The sequence below is a fragment of the Pelophylax lessonae genome, assembly GCF_965119305.1.
Source record: "Pelophylax lessonae genome assembly, chromosome: 12".
Lineage (NCBI taxonomy): Eukaryota > Metazoa > Chordata > Amphibia > Anura > Ranidae > Pelophylax > Pelophylax lessonae.
Window position 1 is genome coordinate 186,350,487 of NC_138779.1, and position 22,536 is coordinate 186,373,022.

The 22,536-nt window shown below is 42.0% G+C and overlaps 1 protein-coding gene across 1 annotated transcript in view; it reads left to right on the forward strand.

The window, feature by feature from the left end:
• Positions 1 to 5,882, forward strand: part of BCAM (basal cell adhesion molecule (Lutheran blood group)) — a 152,127-nt gene extending 146,245 nt beyond the window's left edge. Inside the window, exons 15-16 of the mRNA XM_082274476.1 lie at positions 3,756 to 3,861; positions 5,683 to 5,882. Coding sequence (XP_082130602.1) covers positions 3,756 to 3,861; positions 5,683 to 5,688 — 112 coding nt within the window. The 3' untranslated portion in view covers positions 5,689 to 5,882. The remainder of the gene's footprint in view (positions 1 to 3,755; positions 3,862 to 5,682) is intronic.
• The last annotated feature ends 16,654 nt before the right edge of the window (positions 5,883 to 22,536 follow it).

The following is a 22,536-nucleotide window of genomic DNA, read 5'->3' on the forward strand; positions in this document are numbered from 1 at the left end:
GCGGCAGCCGGCTTCCTAGTGCGCATGCGTGAATCACGCTGCACATTCCCAATGGGCTGGCTGCAGTGAGGGTGTAGAACAGGTACCCATTAAAACCTAGTACCCGCTCCCCCCCCCCCCCACAAAGTGCCGCCGGAGGGGGGGGGGAGGCAGACAAGCAGAGCATCCCTTTTGGGTGGAGCCCCACTTTAAAAATTCAGGAAAACAGGTAAATAGATAAAATACTTTACCAACTTTACCTACCTGTATATGGCTATTATTTTATAATACTTACACTGGTTGCATAGTCAAGCTGGTGGCATGACTTTTTATCTGCATCTTATAAATAACATAGATGATCACCTCCCTTCATCCAGACTGAGACTTGACTGATTGTAGCTAATATGGTCATCTCTCTGCTCTCTCCCCCTGTCAGCATGATTCTTGTTGGCATGCAGGACACTTGATTGTCAGACAGTAGAACCAGGCAGATGAGAGCATCTTAACTCCTGCAGTTGAGGAATACATTGATGTCATCTCTCCACTCCCAGCCTATGATTGTACGCTGAAGGAGCAGCGGCAGAGTGATAAGGTCATCCCTCTCGACAATCAACCCCTATCATCATGTTGTTTATCAGCACATTTTCATGCAACGCAGCTAATTAGCACCCAGTGATGCCCCTCCCTCTCCCAGTCTAAAGCCTGGTACACACCACTAGTTTTTTTTTTTTTTTCGTTTAACCCAGTGGAGCTGCTGCACTAATTCAATGTTAGTACAGTGATTTCCTCCGCTGAGCTATTGTGTTCTAACAGGGGGATGCCTCCCCCGCCAGAACACTCTGGTCAGCACTCTTTGCCATTGACAAGGACCCCTTGACAACGTCCTTTTGGATGAAACGGGTCGGGGCGTGACACTTTGACATTGACATCCTGCTGCTGAGCGATTCCGGTCACCAACAGCAACATATGTGAGTTTTATGTTTTTGCACTTGTGTATTTTTATCTATGGAATAAACAATGCTACACTATGAAATTACCGCTGGGCTCTGGGTGAGCTTTTTTTCTCAGTAAGATCCCGATTTGAATGATTGGTGACATCATCCTCTGTGCGATTTCCAGAGGGACTTCCATATGTGTTTTGAGGCCTGTTTGCTGCTATAATGGCAGCCATTTGATCTGGTGAGTGTGCATTCTTTCCATTGGTGGCGGTACGTTTGTCTGGACACCATTGCATGACTACCCGCTCACTGGAGTGGTAATCTTATCCTAGACCACAGGTGTCAAACACAAGGCCCGGGGGCCAAATCCGGCCCGCTAGGCCATTTCATGGGGCCTTCCCACCTCTCCTGAGCTGAGGCACCCTCCTCATCTTTGCCCATACCCTCGTCTCAGCAGTCGGCAGCAGAGAGGAGGACAAAACTCCTTCGCAAGATCCTGCGCTCCCCTGTGAAGCTGCCGAGAGACTCCTCTCTGCTCATACCTCTGTCTCAAGGGGTCAGCAGCTGAGAGAAGGACAGAATTCCTCCTACAGACCTTGTGCCTTCTCTCGGCCTACCCTGGTCTCGGCATTCAGTAGACTTTCAGTAGACATTCAGTAGACTCCGGCAGCTGACTCCTGCCCTCCTCTGGTCCTCCTCCAGACCCTACACTTTATGCTTCCCAGCTCCACACCCAGCTTCTTCCTGGAAGCAGCACAAGGTAACGGGGGTGCGCTATGATATAAGGGGGGGGTGGGGGACTCTTAACTTCTGATAGTGGGGGGGCTCTTGACATCTGATGTAAGGGGGGGTGGAGTGCTCTGGACATTTAGTCTTACAGATACAACCGGCCCTCTGAGGGGAACCATAATGCTGATGCGGCCCGCAACGCAATTGAGTTTGACACCCCTGTCCTAGACCATTGACCGTGCAGAGGAACTGCCTCTTTCACACAATATATATGGACTATTGTTGTAATCTATGAATACAGTTTTTATTAGTGATCGACCGATATTGGTTTTTCATTGCCGATAACGATATTTTGGCCAATGCATATCGGTATCGGCCGATATTGGCCGATATTTTTGTACATTTAAAAAAAATGTTTTTTTTTTTGTTTATTTTTCTTACAGGTACTCTTGTAGAGGGATCTGGGGGTCTAAAAGACCCCAAACCCCCCTCCTCTTCACTTAAAAGCATTCAAAACGCCAAGTTTGGCTGTTTGGAATGCTTTTATTTTTTTTAATCTGGCACCAGTACCCGGAAGTGATGTCACTCATGACATCACTTCCGGTTTTTGCATGGAGACCCAATCAGAGCCAAATGCGGCTTTGATCAGGTCTTCGGCAACCATGCAGGCTGGTTGTCCGGGTCTCCCGGTGGGACAGGAGACCCAGGCGAGCCACGAAAGGCAGCGGGAGGGGACGTCCCCTCCCGCTCCTTGTAATGACAGCCGAGTGGTTTCTCAGCCGCATCAGTTGTCATTACAAGACAGCGACCGTCGGCTATGGACACCTCTAGCTGCAGGCATCACCCCGGTACATGCACTTTCCGAAATATCGGCAATATCGGTAACCTCAGGGGCCGATTCCAATATATAGGGAAAAGTGCATATCGGCCCCCGATCAGTCGATCCCTAGTTTTTATTGAACCAGTTGATGTCGCCCAACATTCGACCCATGTGTACTAGGCATAAATTTTGCATTATAGGGGATTTCAGTAGGCTGCTATCAAATTCAGGTGCTTACATTTGATGCATTAAAAAATACATATAATGATTTTTTGATAGATTTATAGCTGCATTGATGTAATTTATATCTGCTAGGTGTTTAGTTTTAAAATCCTTTGTTTTTTTGTTTTGGGGGGGGGGGGGGTTCTTTTTGCTATTTTTGTCCCCTCAAGGAACTATCCCTGAACTTCCTGTCCCAAAGGCACAACAGGAAGTGAGAAGAAATCCCACCAAAGGGGAAATGCCTTCCTAAACAGCCATCACAGGTGTCCTCATTGAAAGATTTTCCCTTAATTCCTGTTTGGTTACAACCATAAATTTGGGGTATTCTTTAACTTTCTGTCCAGGTGACAACGGTCTCCGGTACGCTTACAGAAGGTGGTGACACAGACAGCAATGAACACCAGACAGATGTTTGACGTATCCAAACCTTACAATAAAGATTGTACAGGGGAACTCATAAAGGGGGAAGGTGAAGCAGCACACTGAGCAGTCCACTGTGTTGCAGTGTAAGGAGCATGCTGATGGTAGTAAAGAGCAGAATCCCAGAGAGATGAGTTCATTAGTCTGATGTTTCTACTTTCACTGTTAAGTTACAGGGTAGGGGGGGAGAACTGAAAGTGATACTGTAGCATAGAATAAGTAAGTTCTCACCCCTGCTAGAAAGGGCTATGCTTTTGTGCAGAGCTGTGTAAATCTAGGGACTGCATGAATAAATAACACATCCGTTGGAAGGTAATACAGCACCCAAAACTGCATTTTATCTCTAAATGTAGCTGTTTGCCTGGAGTTCCGTATTATATTTTATAATTCTTAAATATTGGATATTATGCAGAATTCAAAGAGCATAAGTACGAGGTCTGGTCTACATTAGGTATTGCTTTGCTATCTTCATCGGGTGAATGGTGGTCATCATCGCTATCTTTTGTCATTCATGACTAGACAATCATCACCCCCGATGAGCGCTCTCTCCCACCACTTTCCATTTCATATCTGAACTTCTTATCTTGTGGCATGCTTTGTGTCTAGCGACTCCCTGTACTATTTATTAACCATCATTTCCATTACAGAGCCCAGGATCCCGCTTCTGCTGAGCTTGCTGTAGAGTTAAAGTCGGAAAAACGGAATGACCAGCGTGGACTGTTGGGTGGAGGAGGAGGCGGGACAGCTGCAGAGGTAAGACCGCTTTTATTTTATTGTTTACTGTCTTGTTAAAAAATATATTCCTTTTGAGTATTAATATGCATTGTGTATTGTGTATATATATAAATATATATACAATAAGCTGCCATAGACAAATTTGAATAATGACACCCTTTAATTGAGGCTCCTCCCTATGTTGCATGATTAATATAGGGAAAATTTAAAACACATCTAAACCCCAAAATATACTATATATATATATATATAATATATTGCTGCTCACTAGTGCTTAGACATGGGGTCCACATTAGTCCTAGGATGATACCGCCAACCCAACTGTAGGAGGAAAACTGAAACAGAATACGAATAAGACTACAGGACACCTCCCTCTGCTATTGTCTATAACGGGTCTCCAAACAATGGCCCATGGGCCAAATCTAGGGCCACAGCTAGGTTCAGTGGTTTATCCTCAGTGTGGCCTGATTGAGAATTAAGGTAGGCAGAGGCTGCCTTTGGTCTCCAGCTTACAGTGATAAAGGGGGATCCTGATGTAAGGAGGAACTGTAATTGACACCCTTAACTACTTAAGCCCCGGAGGATTTTCCTGCTAAAAGACCAGGGGGTATTTTGCGATTCGGCACTGCGTGACTTTAACGGACAATTGCGCGGTCGTGCGACGCTGTACCTAAACGAATTTGACGTCCTTTTTTTCCCACAAACAGAGCTTTCTTTTGGTGGTATTTGATCACCTGTGCGATTTTTTGATCACGCGCTATAAACAAAAAAAGAGCGTCAATTTTGCAAAAATAGCAAAATTTTTCACATTTTTTTATATGAAATTCCCCCCAAAAAAATGTAAAAATCAAAATTTTTTAACATTTTTGGCCAATTTGTTTTATCCTATCTATGTTTGGTAAAAAAAATCGCAAAAAGCGTATTTTGATTGGTTTGCGCAAAAGTTATCGCGTTTACTAACAAAGGAAAAGATTTTTGTCATTTTTGTTGTTTTTTTTTTTTAACACGTAATGGCGGCGATCTGCGTTTTTTTTTGCGGTACTGCGACATTGCGGCGGACAGATCGGACCCTTGACTGACATTTTTGACACTTTTGGGGGTACCAGTGACATTTCTACAGTAATCAGTGCTATACATATGCACTGTTACTGTAAAAATACACTGGCAGTGAAGGGGTTAACTTTATTTGGGAGGGAGGGGCTGTGTGTGTCCCTAGGGGCGTGATTCTTACTGTGATTGGCTGTGGCTCTAGCTGTAAGGACACTGATCAACGGATCTACATAGTAGATCCGTGTGATCAGTCTCTTTACAGCGAGGAGAATGACAGGCAGCTTGTTTACACAAGCTGCCTGACATTCTCCCTCTCCCCCGACGATCGCCGAGTGGCCGGCGGACATCGGGTCCGCTGGTCACACGCGCGGGGGGGTCCGTGACCGCGCGGGAGCGGGAGCGCGCCTCCGCGGGCGCGCGCTCGCTCCCCAGACCCTCCCAGGCTAGTGACGTTAATTAACGTCACTCTGCCTGGCAGGGGCTGACCGCCGCAGTAAATCTACTTGCGGCGGTCGGCAAGCGGTTAAGTTAGGTGGACCCAGATACGCACCCTGACGTAATGAGGGACTTTGATGGGGATCCTGATATAAATGGGGGCTCTGATGTGAATTCTGTTATTAAAGAAAGAAGTCAAAAGTTTGAACATCATATTGTTTTTTATTATTTCAAATGCAGCTTTTATTAATACATATATTATATATATTTAGCAGACCAAAAGGGGGCAAATAAGTGAAGTTTATTGTAGAGGTCTACCCGTTCATTTTTCTTTTTCTCCTTTCCTCTTCGCAGTGTTAACATGCAATGTCGTTGGGCTCTCCTGTTTTATGGATGGCACCATGTTGGCGTGTCCAGTCTGTCAGCTGACATCTTCAGCCTGTGGATTTTCACAACTCCTTGCTCTTGAACCTGAGTTGCAGAAGACAAAAGAATGCAAAGACTCAATAAATATTTACAAAAGGTCTCTTTGAAAACCCAATATGATTTTCGGATCCAGTGCGTGGGTCCTCAGACAGGGTTTGCTTACTAAGGTCTGTTTGGCCACACCCACCCAGCCTGGTGTTGCCTTAAATGGAGGTCGCTGTTGCCACATTACCCACCACGGACCTCCGCCAGTTAATCCTTTTTGTTGCCAGATTTGTGTTTTTTATATGATTATGTTTTTGTTGTTTTTTTTTTTTTTTTCCTTTCTTTGATTTCTGCATTTTTTTTTTTTACCAGATTCTTTTTTATTGCTCCAAATGTGTCTATATGATTTCCACTGTCCTGCTGTTTCAAACTGCTCTCCCAGCATGCCTTGGGGTGGTGATTCGCAGTGGGATTTAAACTGTTACACTGGTCTTGGCCTGCTTCTGTCCGGCCTGTATGTATATAATGTATTTCTGTATGGTCATTACACTGGTCAGACCCTCCTATTCTGTCTGTCTTTTTTTATTTCTTGTATATTGTGTTACATAATGATATCCAGATTGATCTCAGTTGTCTTGAAATGAAGGTTTTCCCGACACAACAGGAAGTGAAAGGAAATCTCTACAACTAGTGGAATTTCCCTCTTAGGACTTGTCTCCACTGGTGCACATTGTATTTTTTAAGAGTTTTTGAGTTACTTTTGAAATGTTGGGACTGCCCTTGGGTTGGGAACTTGGAAGGTTGCCCCCACAGTGCTGCTCCTAACCACTTTACCACCTGAGGATTTTGCTGTCTTACGTCCAGGCCACTTTTTGCGATTCGGCACTGTGCGACTTTAACTGACAATTGCGCGGTCGTGCGACACCGTACCCAAACGAAATTTACGTCCTTTTTTTCCCACAAACAGAGATTTCTTTTGGTGGTATTTGATCACCTGTGCGATTTTTACTTTTTGCGCTATAAACAAAAAAAGAGAGTAAATTTTGAAAAAATAACAATATTTTTTAAATTTTTTTATATGAATTCCCCCCCAAAAAATGTAAAAATCAAATTTTTTTGAAACTTTTGGCCAATTAGTTTTCTGCTACCTATGTTTGGTAAAAAAAATCGCAATAAGTGTATTTTGATTGGTTTGCGCAAAAGTTATTGCGTTTACTAACTAAGGGAAAGATTTATGTCATTTTTGGTGTTTTTTTTTAACGAGTAATGGCGGCGATCTGCGATTTTTTTTGCGGGACTGCGACATTGAGGCGGACAGACCCCCTGACTGACATTTTTGACACTTTTGGGGGTACTAGTGACATTACTACAGTAATCAGTGCTATAAATATGCACTGTTACTGTAAAAATGACACTGGCAGGGAAAGGGTTAATTTTTATAGGTGATCAAGGGGTTAATGTATGCCTGGTGCTTACTGATGTGTGTGGGGGGAGGGGACTATGTGACACAAGGACAGATCGCAGGTTCAGCTATGCTGAACCCTGCAATCTGACCCTGCCTGTCACTTAGGAGATCCGCCCGCTTGTGTTTACACAAGCGGGCGGATCTCCACACTCGATTCCCCGACGATCGGGGAAGAGCAGCGGCGATCGCCGCCGCTCCTCCCCTGGCCCGTCTGCCGCAGTGACTGAATACAGCGGGAGCGAGCCTCCGGCGGCGCGCGCGCGCCGCCGAGAGAGGGGAATGTCTGGTGACGTAGTACTACGTCGCCAGACGTTATCGAGCCACTTTGCCGCAGTACAGCTCTAGTAAGCAGTGCGGAAGTATGTTAAACACCACACTTTTTTTTTTTGCACAACAACATGGCCACCTCCATGGGTACTGTGCCTATCAATTGCATTGTTTTGATTGTACTAGTTGGGTTTTTGGATTTGCTCTTGACCAGAACTCTTACATAGTGCCACATCCCTTAAAAATATAGAGATTTGGAAAGTTCCCCTAGGGTGGGATTTTTTATGCACCAAGGACTATATAATTTGCAAATTATATAGTCCTTGGTGCCTAAAAAATCCCACCCTAGGGGAACTTTCTAAATCTCTATAGTTGGGTTTTTGGTGTTTCATACGGAGAAAAAAGCCCCCAAAAATGCCAGTGGAGACAAGCCCTTAGACCAGTGGTCTCCAAACTGTAACCTCTGTGGGTCGAATGCCCTTCGCTTGCTTTTATCTGGCCCTTGGGAGACCTTTAATTACACTAATATTCCTCCCACTGACACAAATGATGAGGGACCATTCCTTCCATTCTTCCACTGACACCAACAATAGGGCACTGTTCCTCCCAATATTACCAATGATCGGGCACTATTCCTCCACCCACTGTTCACAGGCTCTAAGTAATTGTTTTACTGCCACTTACCACCAAGCGTGAGGAGTTGCTTACTCCCACTGATGCTGGGGCATTTCCTACTCCCTTTGGCCACAGTCTGCCACCCCCCCAAGTCTAACTGGCTCTTCACTTGGAAAGTTTGGAGACCCCTGCCTAAGTCAACTGTCACCTGAACATGTGTTCTCAGTTGAAGATTTTGTTATGGTTACGCCTGTAAAATTTCGGAATTCACATTACCTTCTGTGCCAATGAAAATGGTCACGAGGACAGAGTCATTAAACCATTTCAGCAAGGGCCAATACAATAATAAAACCTGACAGAGGTTGTAACCCTTCCCAAAAACTAGAAAAATGTGGCTAGATGTACACTAGGTTACTGCACTGTAGGCACGAATATTGCTCTTAAGACCTATTTGGTTCTTTGCAATGGTAAATTAACACGTTACGTGTGTTAACATGTTGCAGTGCCACTCATTGTAAATGGTTTTGTTTCTGAAGTCAGTACTCCTCCAATGCATATGCTTTGCAATGCACATCAACACACAATAACACACTACCGCGCGTTGTGGTGTGCTGCATCGGAACAAATGCTGCATGCCCAGTTTTCCATTTGTTTTGTCTCTTCTGTTGTGTTGGAAGCCCATATATTTAAATAGGTTGCCCAAACACAACGCACGTTAATGCACAAACAAGTAAAATAGTTATTAAAAAAAAGCACAAAATATGTTAAAGCATCAATGCAAACAGATTAACAGCACGGCATCATAAGAGAAGGGTAGTGAGCCTATGCTTGGAATTGGCTGATTGGAGTGGAGTGGTAACAAATGAAAGTCGACCATATGCAAGGGGACTTAAGTGGCCCTTTTAAAGCTTATCTCCACTGGCAATAACTATTTGCACCTTGTGATTTTTTAAGCATTTTCTAGCTCTTTTTGAACTTATGTGACTGCCCTTTGGTTAGGAAGTTGGAGGGATGCCCATGTTGCCCATGTTACTGCTGTTCAATGACATTCTTCCCAGTTTTGTATATTCACTACAAGACAGTGTAATGTTGCCTCTCCCATAGGTACTGTGCCTATGAATTGCATTGTCTTGGGTGTACAAAGTGGTTTGGAGGCATCTCAGAGGCAAAAAAACCTCACAGAAACCTCCCTGTTTGCCACCATTGGAGAAAAGCCTTTGCTTTGCCTGGCAAACGAAAGACTGAGACCCAAAAAGTGTGATTGTGTTATGTGTATCCCAAAGGGGTACCGTAGACAGGTTCAGATTTTAATATTAATCATATGCAAAACAACTTGGCGTTGACATTAGTACTTCATCTATACTGGAGAAAACCGTATGCTGCAAGGGACGTGTGTGGACAAGATAAGCGTTGGCTATGTTTTTTATTGAAGGTTTAAGGGTCGCTTGGAAGAGTCATATTAAGCCCCACCCCCCGTTCCACTTAAAGCCGTAGTATACTCCACTTTTTAACTTTTACTTACAGGTAAGCCTATAATAAGGCTTACCTGTGGGTAAAATTAATATCTCCTAAACCTGCACGGCACCAGCAGAGCATGTGCTCTGAAGGTCCGGCGGACCTTCAGAGCTCCTTGCCGGCCACTCACAGCGCCGGAGCCGCCGAACCCGGCAGAGACACAGAGGGAAGATGTCAGCTGCTTCAGCAGTGTCCGGGCGACCGTGTTGGGGCTTCGTTCTAAGGTAAGTATTTCATAACGAGCTTGTATTTTTATTTTATTTTGAGGATACAACCGCTTTAAATCATACCCACTTGCATCTGCTTAGTCGCCTCCCGCTGTCAAAAATGTCCCCTATATTTCACAAATATCTGCTGTGCAATGGTTGGGCTAAAAAGGACCTTGTGTTCCCCTGCATTGATGCTTCAAGGTGGGGAATGACAAAGGAAAACTCCACTGTCAATAAAATAATAGAATAATATGGTGATATCATTGCTACAAAAGCCATTTTGTAAATAATGTAATAAAATGTGCTTTTTGTTTCAACTTGTATCCTCTAAGTTTTTTTCTAAACCCGCAAAACCATTTTAATTTCTTGTAATATGGCAACAGCTGGCATCATTTTGTGTACTGTATCTTATTTCTATATCTCATTTCTTGCTTCTGCAATTGTCTTGCTCCTTTTCTCAATAAATTAAGCACACAAGCAGCACTAGTTAAAGTAAATCACAATAGTATTAAAATGTTCATCAGAGTCCGGCGTGCATAAAGATAATCCAAGAGGTCTTTGAGCACGAACTTCCACCCAGGTGTTGGAAACCACACAATAGTGAGATAGAGCCTCAACCACACACTGACTCTTACTGACAGGTATGGACCATCAATGGTCAAACACAGCAGTGGGTGATTTGAAGGATCACTCAACCTTCCTGGATGGTATATGAGAACATCCGTAATTCCAATCAGCCAACAGGTAAGAACCATCAATAGCCAGATCCGGCAATGGGTGATTTAGGAAATCAATCAGCCTTATACCTCCGGATTAATATATAAAAACATCAGTTTTCCAATCGACCTCATGCATGGAAAAAGGGTCAAGGAAACACGCCCATAGTGTTATATGTTTCAAAATGTTTATTAAAAACTAAGACTTGCACTCACCAAACGGTAGGTAAAATAGGCAGGGTATACACTGAACAGTAAAACGCTCATCTGTTCCAACCAAAGCAATTGCTGACTTCCGGGCGTGACGATGTGACGTAAGGCTAGCTCCTCCCAACGCGTTTCGTCATTACGACGTCATCAGGAGGCGTCATCCTTTTCTCAATAGCCTGCACAGAACTTCAAGTCAAGTTACAAGCATGCCCTGCAGCAGTTCTTTCATTTTTTGGCTAGACCTTTACAGTTAAAGGGTTGTAGATATTGCTCTTTATCCTATTACAATATTGGGACTGTGCAGAGCTGATCGTGAAGTAAAGATTCTCCTTTTTAGCAGCCAGTTTGAAAAAGGGAAAACGCTGCCTAGTCTCTGCTATGCATAATGTTTTCATATGTATAAACGAAAAAAAAAGAAAAAATTAATTAAACTGTGTCCAAACTGAATCCCTGAGTGACTATAAAACATTAGGACAGGCATGGTTAGACCTCTATTTGTTTCTTCAAGACATATAAAAATATTCTTCTGCAATAACAAGTTTTCTAAAATTAATACATTGTATATAATTCACTTGGAAGGGATTGTTTTTATTTTTTCTAAGCAAAAGTGGAGTTACTCTTTAAATTTCAAGCAAATATAAAAGGCACAAAAGTTTTTTTTTTTTTTCATTTTTTTAAAGTGAGCCTGTCAAGTAAAAAAAAATAACTCAGCAGAAAAGAAGAACGTAAATACTCCTCTCTCCCTTGCCTGCATGGCCAAACACATTTCAATCAAGAGGAATTTAACTATAAGGTCTCCTATGTCCCTTGCAGCATTCAGTGATTGTCTCCCAGTCTCTACAGGACAAAGTAGTTAAGTAGAGTTCAGCAGGAGGAACCACTTAGCACTGCAGTACATATTGGTCACCTCTCTTCCACCAACTTCTGATTGGACAATGAAAGAGCATCAGCACACTGATGAGCTCATCCCACTGATCACTTACCTCTACTCCGTCCTCCTGTGAACAAATTTCCTTGACAGCACATGTGTACTAAACAGAGCCTGATTGGTGCCTAGTAATGCCCCTCCTCCCAGAGTGCTTGTGTGTTTGGAATTATGGGAGACTGATACCAATTTGAATACTGGCATCAATAATGATTTTCAATGCAAACATACTGTATATACTGGCCAAAGGTTTTGACAATGACACAAATATAAATTTTTACAGTCTGCTGCTTCAGTGTTTTTAGATCTTTTTCTCAGGTGTTACTATGGTATACTGAATTATAATTACAAGAATTTCATAAGTGTCAAAGGCTTTTATTGACAATTACATTAACCACTTTACGACCAGTCACTGTGCCTCTACTGCGGCACAGTGGCTCGTTATCGTCCAGCGACGTAGTACTACGTCGCTGGACTCCTCCCCTTGTGGGCGGCACTCACGCTCCGCGGGAGGCTCGCTCCCACTGTATTCATTCACAGCGGGAGTTGGGCCAGGGGAGGAGCAGCGGCGATCGCCGCTGCTCTTCCCCGATCGTCGGGGAATCGAGTTTGGAGATCCGTCCGCTTGTGTAAACAGAGCGGGCGGATCTCCTAAGTGACAGGGAGTGACAGATTGCAGGGTTCAGCATAGCTGAACATGCGCTCTGTCCCTGTGTCACTCAGTCACCTCCCCCCACACACGTCAGTAAGCACCAGGCATACATTAACCTCTCCCTCTCCAATAAAATTAACCCCTTCCCTGCCAGTGTCATTTTTACAGTAACAGTGCATATTTATAGCACTGATTACTATAGAAATGTCACTGGTACCCCCAAAAGTGTCAAAAATGTCAGTCAAGGGTCCGATCTGTCCGCCGCAATGTCGCAGTCCCGCAAAAAAAATCGCAGATCGCCGCCATTACTCGTTTAAATAAAAAACACCAAAAATGACAGAAATCTTTCCCTTAGTTAGTAAACGCAATAACTTTTGCACAAACCAATCAAAATACGCTTATTGTGATTTTTTTACCAAACATAGGTAGCAGAAAACAAATTGGCCAAAAATTTAAAAAAATTTAGATTTTTTAATTTTTTTGGGGGGGAATTTCATATAAAAAAATGTGAAAAATATTGTTATTTTTTCCAAGTTTACACTCTTTTTTTGTTTATAGCGCAAAAAGTAAAAATCGCACAGGTGATCAAATGCCACCAAAAGAAATCTCTGTTTGTGGGAAAAAAAGGACGTAAATTTTGTTTGGGTACGGCGTCGCACGACCGCGCAATTGTCAGTTAAATTCGCACAGTGCCGAATCGCAAAAAGTGGCCTGGACGTAAGACAGCAAAATCCTCCGGTGCTAAAGTGGTTAAGTTTATGCCAAGAGTCAATATTTGCATTGTTGACCCTTCTTTTTTTAAACCTCTGCAATTCACCCTGGCATGCTGTCATTCATCTTCTGGGCCACATCTTGGCTGATGGCAGCTCATTCTTGCAAAATCAATGCTTGAGGATTGACCAGTTCCCAATGGAATTAAGGTCTAGGGAGTTTCCTGGCCATGAACCCAAAATTTCGATGTTTTGTACCCCAAGCCACTTAAATATCACTTTTGCCTTTTGTCAAGGTGCTCCATCATGCTGGAAAAGGCATTGTTCTTCACCAAAACTCTTCTTGGATGGTTGAGAGAAGTTGCTATTGGAAGATGTTTTTGTACCATTTTTTTTATGGCTGTGTTCTTAGGCAAAATTGCGAGTGAGCCCACTTCCTTGGCTGCGAAAGAAACCCCACACATGAATGGTCTCAGGATGCTTTACTGTTGGAATAACACAGGACTGATGGTAGCGCTCACCTTTTCTTCTCCGAATAAGGTTTTTTCAGGATGCCGCAAACAATTGGAAAAGGGATTCATCAGAAAAAATGACTTTACCACAGTCCTCAGCAGTTCAATCCTTGTACCTTTTGCAGAATATCAGTCGGTCCCTGATGTTTTTCCTGGAGAGAAGTTATTCCTGGAGAGAAGTGGCTTCTTGACACCAGGCCATCTTCCAAAAGTCTTCTCAATGTGCATGCAGATAAAATGACACCTGCCTGCTGCCATTCCTGAGCAAGCTCTGCCCTAGTGGTGCCCCAATCCCGCAGCTGAATCAACTGTAGGAGATGGTCCTGGACTTTCTTGGGCACCCTGAAATGTTTTTTTATGGGATTAAGCAAATTTTCAGGGACTTTGCAATTAATTGCAATTCATCTTATCACTCTTCATAACATTTATAACATTCTGGAGTATATGCAAATTGCCATCATAAAAACTGAGGCACCAAACTTTGTAAAAATTAACATTTGTGTCATTCTCAAAACGTATGGCCATGGCTGTACATTAATTGCCATCTTAGATATCTACCCTTGGTTCAGCTGTAGCATGCAAGACAAAGGGGGCTATTTACTAAAACTGGAGAGTGCAAAATCTGGTGCAGCTGTGCATAGAGACCATTCAGTTTCCAGGTTTTATCGCCAAGGGTTAATTGAACAAGCTGAAGTTAGAAACTGATTGGCTACCATGCACAGCTACACCAGATTCTGAGTGATCCAGTTTTAGTAAATCCCCCTCATTGTCTCTGCAGAGGGTCTTCCCTAACCAACCTATACTCACCTTGCCTATGCTCTCTTTTTCCATCAAGGCAAGCACTGAAAAAAGAGGTGTCAGCAACCCGGGAGAGTGGTGACATCACTCTCTCTCAGTCATGTGACAGTGCTCAGGTCTACCATTTTTCTGCTAGACTTGATCAATGTAACGGGGAAGAAGGTCACGTGATCCACCATACCCACATGTGCCTGGTATTTTAAATGGGTCGTTTGATTAATATATTCAATGTACCCCAAGCTGTAAAATAATAAATTGCTCTCAGAGGTACACATAAACATTTGGCTGCTAGCACACCAAATGGATATCAATTGGTAAATAAACAACAGTACTGTGCTCCTTAAAAAATAATAAATCTGCCATCATGCATTATATATAGCAGAATAAACAGAAAACCACATATATGTCCAAGCCTCATTTTGGAAACGGCCAGAAAATTCACCATAAAGGGAAACCTTTCCAGCCAATCACAATTAAATTCAAATGAATAAATATAACACAGACTGCAAGCTATAGACCAGTATAATGTAAGGGATTTGGCCATATTCCTACAGTCAGAGAAATAGGCACCCTTTGCTGGGTGGCAAATGTCACATAGCTGGTAAGGTTGAATAAAGACATCAGTCCATACAGCCTGTGTGGGTGTGTGAGTGTTTATGTCCGTACCATTTCCCATATCCCTGTATATTGCACTCGCTGAGACACCCATCTAAGACTTTTTTTAAATTATCAGGTCATTCTGCAGAAGCAGTCATTGGAGGAACTTCAAGGTATGTGAGTGCTGAGACACCTAGGCCTGCCATGTGATCACTCAGCAGATTTCCTCTCTACTTCCGGTACACAGAGGGATGCTAAAACTGGACACTAAAGAAGATGCTAGAAGAAAAGGGTTGCTATGTAGAAGGAGATGCATTAGTTAAAATAACTTGGAGCTGTTCAAGTTAGTACCTGATCTGCTGATTAACCTTCCTAGCGGTATTCCCGAGTGTGGCTCGGGGTTAAATTTCAGTGCCAAAAGCAGTAACCCCGAGCCACACTTGGGGTACTGCTAGGAAGATCGCTGGATCCTGGTAGAGGGGTTACTTACCTTCTCACCGGGATCCAGCAATGTATCCCGGCGGTGTGCGGCGGCGGATCTTCCTCCCGATCCTCTGTGTACCCCGGCTTCCGTCTCCTGTGACGTGACGTTCGCAGGGGGGTGGAACCGGCGGTAAATTCAAATGTAAAACACACCAAACACACTGATACAATTCAAAATAAAATAAATTTACATTAGTTTGCCCCCCAGTGCCCTCTCCTGCAGTTTTACTGTACTTTTTATGTATATATATATATATATATATATATATATGTGTGTGTGTGTATATGTACGTGTATACGTGTATATATATATATATATACACACATATATGTATACGTATATATATATATATAAAAATATATATATATATATTCGTATTTATATATATATATATATATATATATGTATCTCTCTCTCTCTCTCTCTCTCTCTATATATATATATATATATATATATATGTATACATATGTATATATATATATGTATGCATACATACTTTAACTTATTTATAGTTTTTTATTATATTATAATTTATGATTTTGTGTTTCAAATTTTATCATACCCGAGATGTTATAAAGAAGAATGCACAGAAAAAAAATTCATATGTAAATAGTTGGTTTGGGCTGCTCATTCTTAAGAATTACATGCAAAATAATGGTACCGCTTTCAGCACCTAAAATCCGAAAGAATCATACCGCCAGGGAGGTTAAGATGATGTTATAGTTTATTTTCTACCATTGAGAGGCTATCTGTAAAAATTCCTCAACATGAAGTGAAGTGTTTGTCTCCCTTATCTCTAGCGTTGCTATGAAAGAATCTGCTTTGGGAAGTAAAGTTAATGCCAATGGGGGAATAAACGTTGGACAAGAAGCAAGGTGTGCAGCAGCCATAAAGAAGTGCCTACACTGTGAGATTACAGTATGCATCTTAGATCAGGTGCCAGTGCGAGGAGCCAGAATGGAGTGAAATCTTAGAAAAGGAGGGAAGAGGCCTTCTGTGATGGGCAGTGAGACCAGTGGTGAAGAGTGGTCTATGTCTTCAGAAATTAGGACTGAGTCTCAGAGAGACCACTAAGTCCTACAGGATGTAGCCTGGGGCACTAGCCAATTGTGCAACCTGGAAGCTCTAAAGATGTAACTGTGTTTTCAATGTTTTCCCCTACACATCACAAGCCTCACGGATTCTCTACAAATACAAATTGAATGAATTGTACACATATTACATTTGTTTTTCTGAGCATTCTCAATTCTACGTGTAGCACCCTACAGGTAGATTCTAGGCAAAGCTATAGTGGGCCTTGTCTGCCTAACAGCGGGGCTGTGATTTATTAGTCAGGGTGTTATGGTTTCCAGGTGTGCCTGCTGAAGGGGGAGTCTCCCCACTGGCTCCTGTGAGAGGCTTCTCATAGGGCGGTGAAGGAAACCCAATCAGGGGACACATCCAGGCTTGTAACTACCCCAGGAGGCAGATTGTGCTGCAAAGGATGCTGGGAGTGGGTTGTAGCGCGTGACACAATGTCTTTGGTGAGAGCAGAGTCCCAGGAAGGAGAGTGCGGCTGTCTCTCCTCCTGTCTGAGGAAGGTGGATGTCTTAAGGTGTCGCCTGAGTGTCCAGAGCGTGCTGAGGGGATCTGGTGTGCAGAGAGCCTATGGAGAGCGAGAGGGGTCCAGTCCCAGGAAGTTTCACAGGTCGTGAGTACTGAGGATTGCCCCTGGGGGTCTGCCTGAGAGTCCAGAGAGTGTTGAGCTGAGGGGATCCGGTGTGCCGGGAACCTGCGGAGAGAGAGAGGGGTCCAGTCCCAGGAAAGCCTACACAGGTTGTGAGTACTGAGGATTGCCCCTGGGGGTCTGCCTGAAGTTAGAGGGGACCACTCCGGAAGAGGATCTGGGATCCAGTGCCAGCTAGTTGTAAAGGGGGTACCTAGGTTGAGGACCCTGAAGCTACAGAGGGGGTACATAGTCAGTGGACCATGAAGAGTTCAAGTAAAAGGGGGCAACTGCGGTTGGGCCCTGAATGGTACAGAGTGTGTCAGTTGCAAGTACAGCTATACAGAGTTCTACTTCACACTACCTCAAGCTAGTCAAAGGGGGGGACAGTATTCAGTGACTTCTACAGCACAACAGTGTCAGGAGTTCTACAGTTCTCAGTCCTGGATCTTCTGGACTAATAATCGAGGATTCAGCACTTCTGTGTTCTACAGGATATTTACAGTGTTAGTGAGCGTTGGCTGGCGCCGGCTGGCGTCAAGGAAGCGCCAACGTGCATTTTTCAGGAGTAAAGTCCCACATGTAATTAGTTCAAACCTCAAGGAGTATCCCACTCATTCCCTTCTCCCATCCCCTTTAAATTAAATAAAAACCACAAACAAAGATGCCAGAGTTGTCACTGCTTCAGTTGTCACACCCAGGGTCACAGCTCACATGGGCTGGGGAGAGTACCGGTACTAATGGCAGACCCACATCAGGCCACAGGCCTGGAAACCTTGCTACATACGCTAGTACCTCCTTCCTTTGAGACCGTTTCTCTCAAATTGAAAATCAGTATAACAGTCATTCTCAACCAGGTTTCCATGAAACACAAGGGCCCCCCCCCCTGAGGTTGTAGGAGTTGTCTTGTACTCTTGTTGATGGTGTCTGCATAATTCCGAGTCCAACGCAGCATGGAAGAACCAGCTGCATGACACCAATGATAATTTTAGATGTCTGCATGGCTCTCCGATCACCATTGGGACATTTTTCCCACTAGACACCAAGGTGTTTCTTCCCATTGGTTATAGCAGATAAAACTAAAAATAATCTAAAGGGTTTCTCTGGGGTAAAAAGGTTCAAAAAGACTGCAGTACGAAGTATGTAGAGATGAGGGAAAGTGGAGTCACTCCTCCAATTCATTTGACTGTGTATGGATAATTAAACTTCAGTTATTTAGCTCTTTAACCCACAGGCTGTTTTCAGCAGAGCAGTTACAATTAGCCCAGTGAATATGGTAAAAGTAACTTAGCGCTCCACCTGCTGTATACCAACTTGGCATTATTATTTTATTATTATTTTTCACTGCTTTTTTAGGCTTGAGCTCATCAGCTGCAGATGTTCTTTAGGCTAATCACTAAAAAATAAAAAGCTGATAAATAATGAAAATGTAAATGCTTAAGGAAATAAATTATTATTATTATTATTATTATTATTATTTTTATTATTATTATTATTATTATTATTTTTATTATTATTATTATATAGGATTATTATTATTATACAGGATTTATATAGCGCCAACAGTTTTAAGGAAGACAATACAGTTACAATACAATTCAATACAGGAGGAATTAGAGGGCCCTGCTCCTTAGAGCTTACAATCTAGAAGTGATTGCATGTGAATAAAATATGCACAATTCATATATTCTTTTTGTTTAGAATGCCACATTGGAGATCATAAAATTGATGTGGTGGTTTATCTGTCAAGCATTTCGGCTGTCACAGAAAGATGAGACCGCGGGAACACAAAGTCCAGGCACTACATTGATGAAGATCTAGACAAACGGTGTCACGAGCAGCAGTAACTATGGTAATGAAGGCATTGATGTGCGTGGAAAAGATATCATCATCAACAAGGGGAAGTTGTGAACAAAGCAACTGGGACCTCGGGAAGAAAGCCAGACTCATGACTGCACGATTCCATGTTTAAAAATAAAATTACTTGTCAGAAATTCTGCTTTACACCACTGGTGCAATAATGTAAGACTAGCAGTTTGTTTTGCCCTACAAGTGTAATTTTATGACACTTCACAACCTTTTAGTTTAAGTCATTTTTGAAAGTGTCTGAAGGGAAAACAGTTATTAATCAAAGCAACATACCATGTGTACAGACTGGGCAGCTGCATATGGATCCTCTGGGATTTAGGGGCCTATTTATACTAGAGCAGATTGGGAAGGCACTGAGACCCCTTCTGCTGTCACTTAGATCTGGACACTGCTCACTGAACAGCAGGAGGCATTAGGTATGGTGTCCTGACCATGCTGGTTTGTAATATCTATATGCTGTCAGGCAGCCAGCACCTACTTCACTCTCTTCCTGATCAACCCTGACGTTTGCGGAATGCTTCTCACATTCCCACTTGGCACCATTTGTATGGAAAGTAAGGAAGGTGTTCACTTTCTGACCCACATTGCATATTATGAACCATTAGAGCATCCATTCTCAACCAGTTTTCAAGAAACCCCATAATTCTTCCAAAGATTTATAGAGGTTATTTGAGCTGTGGCTAATTGTTCTTTCATTCTTGCATAGTTTTGGAGCCAAAGCCATTTGCAAAGCCATGGGCACAACACCAGTGATATTTTTAGCTGGCTGTAAAGGTGGCATTCTCACCACCACTATTAACCTCCCTGGCGGTATGATTCTTTCCGATTTTAGGTGCTGAAAGCGGTACCATTATTTTGCATGTAATTCTTAAGGACGAGCAGCCCAAACCAACTATTTACATATGATTTTTTTCTACTGTGCGTTCTTCTTTATAACATCTCGGGTATGATAAAGTTTGAAACACAAAATCATAAATTGTAATATAATAAATAACTATAAATAAGTTAAAGTATATACACAAACATATATATATATATATATATATATATATATATATATACGTATACATGTGTGTATATTGTGTATATCTATATATATCTATATATATATCTATATATATATATAGATATAGATATACATGTATATCTATATCTATATATATATATATATATATATGTATAAAGTACAGTAAAACTGTAGGAAAGGGCACTGGGGGGCAAACTTATATCAGTTTATTTTATTTTGTAATGAAATCAGTGTGTTTGTGTGTATAACTTTTCAAATTTGCCACCGGTTCCACCCCCCTGCGAGCGTCACGTCGCAGGAGACGGAAGCCAGGGCTCTACAGCACCGGGCGGAAGATCCAGCCGCCGTATGCCGAAGGGACACATTGCTGGATCCCGGCGACAAGGTAAGTAACCTCTACAAGGATCCAGCGATGCTCCCTGGCGGTACCCCGAGTGTGGCTCGGGGTTACCGCTTATGGCAGTGAAATCCCACCCCGAGCCACGCTCGGGAATACCGCCAGGGAGGTTAAGGAAACATTCTTCCCATTGGCCACCAATGTAAGCAGCATTTCACATTGACCTTAAATTAATTTGGTTTTTAGTAGGGGTTCACCAAGACCTGGAAATTATTTCAAGATATCCCAAGGTAGTAAAATGGTTGAAAACATTTGCATTAGAGAGTTCAGAGTATCACAATGGAATAATTTATCTAATCTACCGTCTATCTATCTATCTATCTATCTCACAAAGGGGCCATTCATAGTTTCACACTTGCCAAATTGACCTTGATTACATGAAGTTGTCCATCATTCTGCAGCAACTTCAATTGGTATTCACCAAACTCTTCTATGTTGCCTGGCATTGGACTGATTGTTTAGACCAGGGGTCTTCAAACTATGGCCCTCCAGTTGCTCAGGAACTACAATTCCATCATGCCCAATCATGTCTATGAATGTCAGAGTTTTACAATGCCTCATGGGATGGGCAGTTCCACAACAGCTGGAGGGCCGTAGTTTGAGGATCCCTGGTTTAGACAGTCAATCCACACTGAATGGCCATTTTATGTAACAACACACCTTCTCTGTGTAGTGGTCCCAAAAGTAAAATAAAGAATAGTAGTAGAGCTTGCGATCAACACCTTTAATAAACAACTATATGTAAGTATAGCTGCTCTGCTTAGCAAACTAGAATCAGTTTCCTTTTATCTACTAAAAATAGAAGTTGAGTTGGTCATCTATTTTAAAGGGGGGGGGGGGGTGATTATTTTCTATACCCACTGTAGTTGCACTATCTTCAGTCGTCAGACATTATCCTTTTGTTTTATTAACAATTGTATAGTATAAGGGTCTACCTAAACATTCTCGTACAACACGTACACTATATTACCAAAAGTATTGGGACGCCTGCCTTTACATGCACATGAACTTAAATGGCATCCCAGTCTGTAGGGTTCAATATTGAGTTGGTCCACCCTTTGCAGCTATAACTGCTTCAACTCTTGGAAGGCTGTCCACAAGGTTTAGGACGGTGTCCAGTATCTTTGGGTTTTTGTATTTATTTTGTAACTTGGATAGGAGAAGGGATGAGTGGGATACTCCTTGAACTGAACCATGCACAAATTGGCGGGGACACCTGAAAACGCTAGTTGGCACTGACTTGACGCAGGTTGAATGCCTATCAACGCTGGCTTGACGCTGTTAACGCTGAACTGACTTGTAACTTCTTTCTGACTAAAGAAGTCCTCTTTAAGCTCCCTTAACCTCCCTGGCGGTGTGATTATGTCAGGAATTCTGTACCAAAAACGGTACAATTTTTTTCATGGAAAGTTGGCGTTATGTATTATAGGCCTACAATTCTTAGTAATTACTGACTTAAACCTGACCAAAACAAGACTCTAGTAGACATCCCAGATGTGATAAATTTGAAACACAAACACATGAATTATAATCTAATCAATAATATAATTTTATTATATAATATATAATATATATATATATATATATATATATATATATATATATATATATATATATATATTATATTATATAATAAAATTATATTATTGATTAGATTATAATTCATGCGTTATATTATATATATATATATATATATATATATATATACAGAGGTATATATATATATATATATATATATATTTTTGTGTTTATATATATGTGTATATATATACACGCATATATATATATATATATATATATATATATATATATATACATACGTGTATATGTGTATATATATATATGTATATATATATATATATATATACACGTGTGTGTGTGTATATATATATATATATATATACACATATACATATATACATATATATACATATATATATATATATATATATATATATATATATATATATATATATCATATAAATGTTATCTGTGTGTTTGTGTTTTGTGCAACGTTCAACGTTTGAATTTCCCTCCCTAGTTCCGCTCCCATGCAGCATTACTGCTGCAGGGAACGGAACTAGGAAGTCATCACACCGACGGAGGACGGAAGAGCGGCGGGGA